General features: G+C 21.2%; 4 protein-coding genes across 5 annotated transcripts in view; 1 reads left to right on the forward strand and 3 right to left on the reverse strand.

Moving 5' to 3' along the window:
• Positions 1-1,144: 1,144 nt before the first annotated feature.
• On the reverse strand, positions 1,145-2,362 carry LOC102672328 (39S ribosomal protein L18, mitochondrial). Its single transcript, XM_006609454.2, has 3 exons — positions 1,953-2,362; positions 1,655-1,768; positions 1,145-1,444 (listed from the first exon to the last, which is right to left on the reverse strand). The coding sequence occupies exons 1-3, from the start codon at positions 2,126-2,128 to the stop codon at positions 1,210-1,212; spliced, it is 525 nt and encodes a 174-aa protein (XP_006609517.1). The 5' UTR covers positions 2,129-2,362; the 3' UTR covers positions 1,145-1,209.
• A 207-nt stretch (positions 2,363-2,569) lies between these two features.
• Positions 2,570-5,282, forward strand: LOC102673184 (PHD finger protein 12). 2 transcript variants are annotated; one of them, XM_006609461.2, is made up of 5 exons: positions 2,570-2,851; positions 2,989-3,188; positions 3,300-3,574; positions 3,647-4,671; positions 4,766-5,282. In XM_006609461.2, exons 1-5 carry the CDS (start codon positions 2,804-2,806, stop codon positions 5,138-5,140), a joined length of 1,923 nt encoding a protein of 640 aa, XP_006609524.1. In that variant the 5' UTR covers positions 2,570-2,803; the 3' UTR covers positions 5,141-5,282. The 2 variants fall into 2 exon arrangements, with proteins under 2 accessions (XP_006609524.1, XP_006609525.1); XM_006609462.2 differs by having other exon boundaries at positions 3,650-4,671.
• On the reverse strand, positions 5,276-6,663 carry LOC102673048 (GPN-loop GTPase 3). Its single transcript, XM_031515123.1, has 3 exons — positions 6,468-6,663; positions 6,003-6,199; positions 5,276-5,917 (listed from the first exon to the last, which is right to left on the reverse strand). Exons 1-3 carry the CDS (start codon positions 6,510-6,512, stop codon positions 5,314-5,316), a joined length of 846 nt encoding a protein of 281 aa, XP_031370983.1. The 5' UTR covers positions 6,513-6,663; the 3' UTR covers positions 5,276-5,313.
• Positions 6,664-6,957: 294 nt separating this feature from the next.
• Positions 6,958-8,191, reverse strand: part of LOC102672916 (replication protein A 32 kDa subunit-like) — a 1,825-nt gene continuing 591 nt past the window's right edge. Inside the window, exons 2-3 of the mRNA XM_006609459.2 lie at positions 7,587-7,850; positions 6,958-7,511 (exon numbers count right to left, since the gene is read on the reverse strand). Coding sequence (XP_006609522.1) covers positions 7,027-7,511; positions 7,587-7,845 — 744 coding nt within the window. The 5' untranslated portion in view covers positions 7,846-7,850 and the 3' untranslated portion in view covers positions 6,958-7,026. The remainder of the gene's footprint in view (positions 7,512-7,586; positions 7,851-8,191) is intronic.

The raw sequence follows: 8,191 nt of genomic DNA on the forward strand, positions 1-8,191 counted from the left end.
CTTATTTTTATCATCATTTAGAAAATTTTATGTTATATCACATTTGACTCGAAATATATATTAATTTTTTATTTTATGCTATTATAGATTCTTTTAAAAATTGACGAACAAATAAATATAAATAGTTTTATCGTTTTAATAATTAATAAAATAAACTTAAAAAGTTAATATCTTAAAAATTATGAATTTTGTTAGAAAAATGTTATATTATCAGTATTCAAAATTCAAATTTTAATTTATAATTTGAAAAGTATTATTATTGCTTAAGATTAAATATATAAATTAATTTTCTATAGGTATATGTGTGCAGGATTTTCTATAAAATTTCGATAAATAAAAATTTTTTTTATAAATTTAATAAAATAAGGAAAGAAAAATACATGATAATCAATTTTTTTTTAAAAATTAAACTTTTAATTTTTTATTTATATTATTATTTTTTTGTATATTTACTTTTGAATGAAAAACTAATCAATAAAATACATATGAATTTCATACAAATTTTTTATGAATAATATATATTATTCACTATATACAATAGTCAATTAATATATAATATATTCAAAATATCTAATCATATCATCTAAATTACATAATTCAAAATCTGTGTGGTTTCATATTCATTATAAAAGAAAATTAATAAAAGATATAAATTTTTTGAGATACTTAGATAATTTATTATCAATAATTGATAATAAAATGATCAAGTGATTATGATATAATAATAATTATCAATGTAGTATTATATCTGCAAAAAAAAATTTTTATTACAAAATAAATCAATTTAATTATTAATTTTGTAGTATTATTATTAATTTATATATTGTAATAGTGATCCTGCACAATTATATTTAACATTATTAAGCATTATAAATTTATTATTATTATATTAAATTTATTATATTTATCATAAATTATATTTTATTTAATATTAATAAATAATCATTATTTATTACTATCTTTATATAATGTATACTGTACAAATTTACATATTTGTGTTAAAATAAATATAATAAAAATAAGTAATATTAAAATAAAAATTGTGTTCCTAAATATTTTGTTATATGTTTCAATAATTTTAAAAAAATCTGGTAAATCAAAAATCAAAGTTGAAAAATTAATATCATATTTTGGTTTAATAATNTAACTTAAATTTATTGTCATATACATTCATTATTATTATATAACATTCACATATATAATTAAAAATTATTCATATGTTTCCCAAGGTTTCTCTGGATGAACAAATATACCAGGTTTTGGAACTTTATATCTTTCTGGTTCTTTTAAGCAAATTCCACATTCTGATAATGTATCTAATAGTAATTGTACTTTATTTCCAATAACAATTGAATCGTTAACATAAATTTCAGATATACCACTTTCCAAGCAACGTTGTGCAAGCACACGTCCTACAAATTTGTAGGCTGTAGCATCGTGTGTGCTAAAATATTAAAATAAATTTATAAAACTTTTTTATTTTATATTTTAACATATTTATTTATTAATATTTTTTTAATTTCTATAACTTTACAATTTACAATAAATAAAAAGGGTTATATTATTTATATTCAAAAATTAAAAAATTTTAAATATTTTCTAAATATATATCAAGTATCAATAATTGAATTTATATATAAACTTATATACAAACCTAAATAATTGTTTTTTTATTCCCCATTCTTTACTTGAGACTGTAATAATAGGACCATTTTCAAAATGATGTATTTCTGTTATAATATTACGCTGAGTGCTATATATTTCGAGTCTAAATAAATTTTTAAAATGATATATGAATATTAATGAATATTATTTTATATGAATATTAAAAAAATAAAATTAGAAAGTATTAGAAAATATGAATTAAAATTTTTTAATATAAAATATTATTGAGGTTATAATGAAAAAAAAAATCACATAATAATTATAATAATATAATAATTATATCTTACTTATGCCAAAATGTAATTTTACGTGTATCAAGGACATAACCTATTGGTTTTCTGGCGATTCTTAAACGTTCTAAATTTCGTGGATTACGGTTTATGATTTCTTTACACTTCTCTATTATTTCTGCATTTCCATGTATTTGTCTTTTAATTAAATTATTTAAAGATATTCGAAACATTTTAAAATTTTGAAATATATAAATAATCTTATCTATTCAAATATTAATAAAATGCACCTATATTTTCAATTAAAGTCTTAATAATTTTAAATATTTTGAGATATATAATCATAAATTATAACAACTTGGTTAACTTTCCTCGCAACAATGCTTGATGATGAATAATATTTTCATAATATCTATATATATTGAATTATTTAAATTTAATGCAATTAAAATAATAAAAAATTAAATATAAAAATTGTTATATAAATATAAAATTTTACTTAACAAAACTTATACATTATATAAATGTATATACATATATACTTAAAATTATTTCAATTATTTTAAACAATTATGATATAAGAATAATAATTATCATGAAAACTTAAAATATTTGTAATTCAAAATAACAAATAAATAAATAAATATATATATACATATATGTATATATATATCATTTAAATAAATTTTTTTTCAAATTTTGAATTTTTATTCAGAGGCAGCACAATCTACAATCCTTTATAGGGATACAATCTTCATATCTAATATTTTGTTTTTCTAAGTTTTAAACATAACCAACTTATATATGAAAAATGAGAATTAAGAATAAATGTATGCTTTACAATTAAACAAATGTTAATTAGCAATAAGAAAATTTTATATTATTAAGAAATAAAAATTAATTTTAAAATGGGTACTGTAGAATATGGTTTTCCAATGGTTGGTGGTTTAATGCCAGTAAGTATAAATGAAAAAAATATAATTAATTTATATATAAAATTATATCATGCATATAATTTTGTAAATATATTTATAATATATTTATATTTATATTTTAAATATTTGACTTCAATTTTTAATTTTTATATTGTTAGCAAATTCAAGCTCTTATAGCACCACCTGTATCAGAAGATTCTAAAACAGCAAAAAATAAGAAAGATAAGGAAGAAAAAAAGCATCCATATTTTAAAAGAAGAGGACGTGGTCATAATCGTGATATTTGTGATGCTTGTCGAGATGGAGGAGAACTTATATGCTGTGACAAATGTCCTGCATCATATCATTTACAATGCCAGTGAGTTTAAATATTTGAAAATAAAAGAAATGGAAATCAATTTTTCTTATTTTTGAAATATATTTTATATTATTTTGAAATTGTTAAATCTTATTTATATAATCATTTTAGTTATCCAGCTGTGGATCCGGCAGATATTCCTAATGGAGAATGGTTGTGTTATGCTTGTCGCTGTGCATCAAAAAGAAATCTTTTAGATAATAAAGGAAATGAAAAAAACAAAAAAAAATCTGCATTAGAAATGCTAGCTTTAGCAGCATCTTTAGTTAATCCCAGAGAATTTGAATTACCTAAAGAATTGCAATTACCAATTATGTTTCCTGGTAGTAATAAAATAGATTATGTTTCAGGTAGAAGAGGAAAGCAACAAAGTGGAAGTAATAATGGTATATATTATTAATTTTTTATAAGTAATTATTATACAAATTATTTTTAACTATAAAATATTTTTTTCTTAGTAGGAAAAAGTCATTGTTTAGATAACAATTTAATGGTACCTTTGCCAGCACGATTGTGCTTTGAATGTGGTCGTAGTTGCAGAAAAGCACCTTTAATTGCATGTGATTATTGTCCATTATATTTTCATCAAGACTGTTTAGACCCACCACTCACAGCTTTTCCAATTGGAAGATGGATGTGTCCTAATCATCCAAATCATTTCATAGATCAGAATTTATTAACATCATGTAGAGTAACAGAACGTATTAAACTCTGGGACAAATATGCTAATCAACGTATAGATCAACATGCTGTAAAATTGGACTTTTTGCGGAAAGCACGTGCAACAAATCCACTTTTTCGTACAAAAATTAAATTAGAAGGTCGTACAAGAGTAAAGGTACCGTGTTCTGTTAAATTTCATTATGAACATCCACCAGAATTAGATCCTATACAATTTTATCATGATGCTGTTATAAGACCAGTGATTAAAGATAAAAATATGCAAAATATAGAAAATAATGATAATAAATCTCCTAAAATAGAAAATACAGAAGTACAAAATTTGGGAGAATTAATGGAAGTAGAAAATGAAATTGAAGAAAACAATGAAATAAAAGAAGAAATTAATTTAGAAGAGACAAATAGCATGGAAATTAGTATTAAACAAGAAGAAAAAATAGAAGAAAAAAATACAATTGAAATTAAATGTGATGATAATAATAGTACTGAATATTATGCAGAACAATATGGCTATGATGTAAAAGAAGGTATACAGTTACTTGAACGACCAGTTTTGGAAATATTGGCATTACAACGTTTAGAACAAATATTAGATCCAGATGGAGAAAATTATGATATAATTAATTGCCAAATGAAAGCCAGAGCAGCATTGTTTTCTTTAAATCACAAACCTAAACCACCAGCTTTTATGGTTCATAAAACATTAACTATTGGAAGTGGTCCAAATTGTGATTTAGTTTTATCTAATTATGGTAACTGTAATTTTACATCCTCAAAACACGCTATTATTTTCTTTGATGAGGTGATAATAATTATTTTAACGTTAATTTCGTTAAATGTTAAGGGACATTAAGGACATAATATTATCTTAATTATTTATATTTTTTTATTTACAGAGTACCAAACGTTATGAATTATTAAATTATAGTGAATATGGAACAGTGGTTGATAATGTACTTTATTCTTGTAACTACACAGGTGTTATAGAACAAGTAAAGGAAGAAATTGATGATAAATTGCAATCAATGAGTAAAGAGCAAGAAACAACAGATGCAGTAAAAGCTATTATAAAAGAAAAATTATTGTCTCAAGATCAAATAGAAGATCAAAAAGTATTATGTAAATGTAATTCAACAAGATTAGAGACAAAAAATAAAAATCATTTAGAAGAGGGATGGGAAGGAAGTGCTATTGTTGCTCATGGATCAACATTGACATTTGGATGTCTAATGTTTGTATTTAATACGATAAATGCACATTTAGAACGATGAATTATTATAATGTAAATATTTTATTATTTTTATGTACAGATATTTTCGTAAATCAACGTTAATTAAATTAATGAAATAAATTTTTTTATTTGACATTATTTTCATCTCACAGGTATTAGAAAATAAATTTTAAAGAATGTTTTATAAAAATATTTTATTGAGTAAAATCATTCTTATGTATTTGTATTATAACTTGTATCTTTATCATCATCTTCAATAAGTTCATCAAAATCTTTAATTTTAACATCAGCATCCTCTCCATATTGAATAATATTATCAATTGTTAATTTAATATCTGCAATACTTTCTTCATTTTTGATATTTAATGGATAAAAACGTACTAAGCTGTAATCTTCTATAAGCCTTCCTATTGCTTCAGTAAGATTCCTATATTTTTCATTCCAAGGATCTTTCTCCATATCTGCCAATAAACTATGTGGATCAGGTTCTAAATATTTGTCTAGTTGTTTCTTTGCACTTTTTGATAATAAGTCCATTTTACTAAGTATATTAATATGTGGTAATTCTAAATTTATCATTACACTAAGTGCAGCCATTGTACCAGATAAAAATTTTGATCCATCAACCATAAATTGACTATCTATTAGAAATATTCCACATATACGAAAATTGAGATTTTGTAACATTGTTATTAACTGACGAATGACTGTCATATGTGTATATAATTCTATCTGACCTGGACAATCAAAAATAATATAATCATCGTCCACATCACCTAATTTTTCTTCTAACCATGATGAGTTTTCTATTAAATACCTATATAGTAAAATTTAATGAGAAATTTTGTATCTTATATCTATAATTTTTATATCTTACAAAACAATTTATTTCATGAACTTACTCCATACAAAATATAAGACCACCATTTGGTCCAAATCTTAATTCATCATCTTCCATTGCATCATCTAATTGAATTAATTCTCTTATATCAACTAAAGGTTCATAATCAAAATATTCTGCTGCTGGATCTAAGTTTACTACTTCTATTATTTTCCTTTCATCTACTGCATGTTGTTGCATAGCAGAACAATATGTAGACTATGTAAAAAAAAAATTATACATTAATAATAATAATAAAAATAAATAATAAAAATAATAAAAATATAAATAAAATAAAATACATAACTTATACTTAAAAAAAAATATAAATATCATTTTATCATTATATTAATATAACTATAAATTTATTTTCACATTTTTAATAAAATATAATTGCAATTCAATAAAATACATATACATTATTCATACATAATATACATTTTAAAATTATAAATTTAAATAAAAAAGAAAAAGAAAAATATAATACCTTTCCGCTACCGGCTGGTCCCATTACAAGTTGTCCATATCTCATTTTGATCGTTTTTAAATTAATATTAAATGAAATAACCTCTGTCTAACCTCAATTATTAAAAGTTGAATCACATTTGAGAGAAGTTTAAGGTTATCAAATTTAAGGATTTTGTAAAATATATAGGTTAGGATTTCAGTTTGCACGATATAATTTTTTCAATGAAATAAAACTTTAATTATAAATATATAAATATTTTGAATTTTTTTGCTAAAAATGGATAAAAAATAAAGATTATAAATTTTTATATATCAAATTTTCAATATATGTTTATTATAAATAATACAATAATACATTTTAAATAATACAAATTTATGTATATATTTTTTAATAAATAATAGTTTTAATACTATCAATAGATCAGATAATTTTCATTTTTTTTTATTGTGAATTTATAATAAAATTATAAAATATTACAAAAATAAAATGAATTCTAAATAAATGCAAATAATCTTAATTCTTAAATTTTATAAGATTTAATTTAATTAAAACTACATTTTATAGTATTTTATATAATTTAAGTTGTTTTAAAATGATCATCTGTACTTGTTGTATATATATGACCTTCAGAAACTAAAAATTCTATGATATTATCTACATCTGATAAAATTGATTTTGGAACTTTTTTCTTAATCTCAGATCTTTCAATACCACATTCAGTATCATTTTGTGCATAAATAATTTTATAAACTAAACTTTGTTGTGATGACATTCCATAATGAAGATCATCTTCATTTGATACTTCATTTGTTGTAGTATTCTTTTTTAATTTCCTGTTTTTATTAAGCTTTGCTTCAGCTTTCAATGAAGCATGAATAACTTCAAGAATATGATTTGTTAATTCATTTAAGTTTTGTAATGGCAATAATCGTAAAATTAAAATATGACGTTTATCATTTTGTTCTCTAAGCATACCAACTATACGAACATATGTATTTACTTCTGCTACACGATCTGTTTCTTGTTTATTTGCCTCTAACCACTTGAGTGCAGTTATAGTACCTGAACGTATTAAAAATTGAATAAAGAATTAAAAGAAAAAACATAAAAAAAAAAATGTAACTATTTAAACGAAACCTGTATCATCTTCAATATCATATGATATTTTTGTTGCCGTTTCTTCAACATTACGTATTAATCCAACAAACGTAAATATACGTGCTTTAATGCCCCAAAATGTTGGGTCTTCGATAGGAGAAATAGAATGTAACAATTTTATTGTAACTGGAATAAGAGTTTGTACTCTTTGTATATTTCCACCTTGTCCATCTTTCCGAGTATTATTCAGAAATCCACCATCAGAATTTATACTGGTATTTAAATTTGTTGACCACATATTGAATTTCAATTAAGTTTAGTTAAACTTTTAAACTTCACACTTTTAAACTTTCGACAAATGGCTGAAGATCGAAAAGTATTAGTTAGAATAAATAAATTTACGCGCGAAAATATAACCATGATTTATGTAAAGACTAGATTTATAATTGAAAAATATATGTACAAATTTATAATATTCATTTTTATAATTACAAATTTTATATAATATATATTACATTTTATATATTCTTATATATTTTATATATATATATTATTTATATATATTTTTATATATATAATATATATAATATATAATATATATAAATTTGGTTTGTATTAAAATATTTAATTTAAATTTATTTATA

Source organism: Apis dorsata, unplaced genomic scaffold (assembly GCF_000469605.1).
Source record: "Apis dorsata unplaced genomic scaffold, Apis dorsata 1.3 scaffold_56, whole genome shotgun sequence".
Classification (NCBI taxonomy): domain Eukaryota; kingdom Metazoa; phylum Arthropoda; class Insecta; order Hymenoptera; family Apidae; genus Apis; species Apis dorsata.

Excerpts from the sequence above, each read along its gene's own strand:
- LOC102672328 (XM_006609454.2), bottom strand. The coding sequence starts at position 2,128 with ATGTTTCGAATATCTTTAAATAATTTAATTAAAAGACAAATACATGGA. Across the intron at positions 1,769-1,952 it reads AAAATTACATTTTGGCATAA|ACTCGAAATATATAGCACTC; the intron begins GTAAGATATAAT and ends AAATTTATTTAG. Across the intron at positions 1,445-1,654 it reads ATAAAAAAACAATTATTTAG|CACACACGATGCTACAGCCT; the intron begins GTTTGTATATAA and ends TTAATATTTTAG.
- LOC102673184 (XM_006609461.2), top strand. The coding sequence starts at position 2,804 with ATGGGTACTGTAGAATATGGTTTTCCAATGGTTGGTGGTTTAATGCCA. Across the intron at positions 2,852-2,988 it reads TGGTTGGTGGTTTAATGCCA|CAAATTCAAGCTCTTATAGC; the intron begins GTAAGTATAAAT and ends TTATATTGTTAG. Across the intron at positions 3,189-3,299 it reads TCATATCATTTACAATGCCA|TTATCCAGCTGTGGATCCGG; the intron begins GTGAGTTTAAAT and ends TAATCATTTTAG.
- LOC102673048 (XM_031515123.1), bottom strand. The coding sequence starts at position 6,512 with ATGAGATATGGACAACTTGTAATGGGACCAGCCGGTAGCGGAAAG. Across the intron at positions 6,200-6,467 it reads GACCAGCCGGTAGCGGAAAG|TCTACATATTGTTCTGCTAT; the intron begins GTATTATATTTT and ends TTTTTTACATAG. Across the intron at positions 5,918-6,002 it reads GGTCTTATATTTTGTATGGA|GTATTTAATAGAAAACTCAT; the intron begins GTAAGTTCATGA and ends TTTACTATATAG.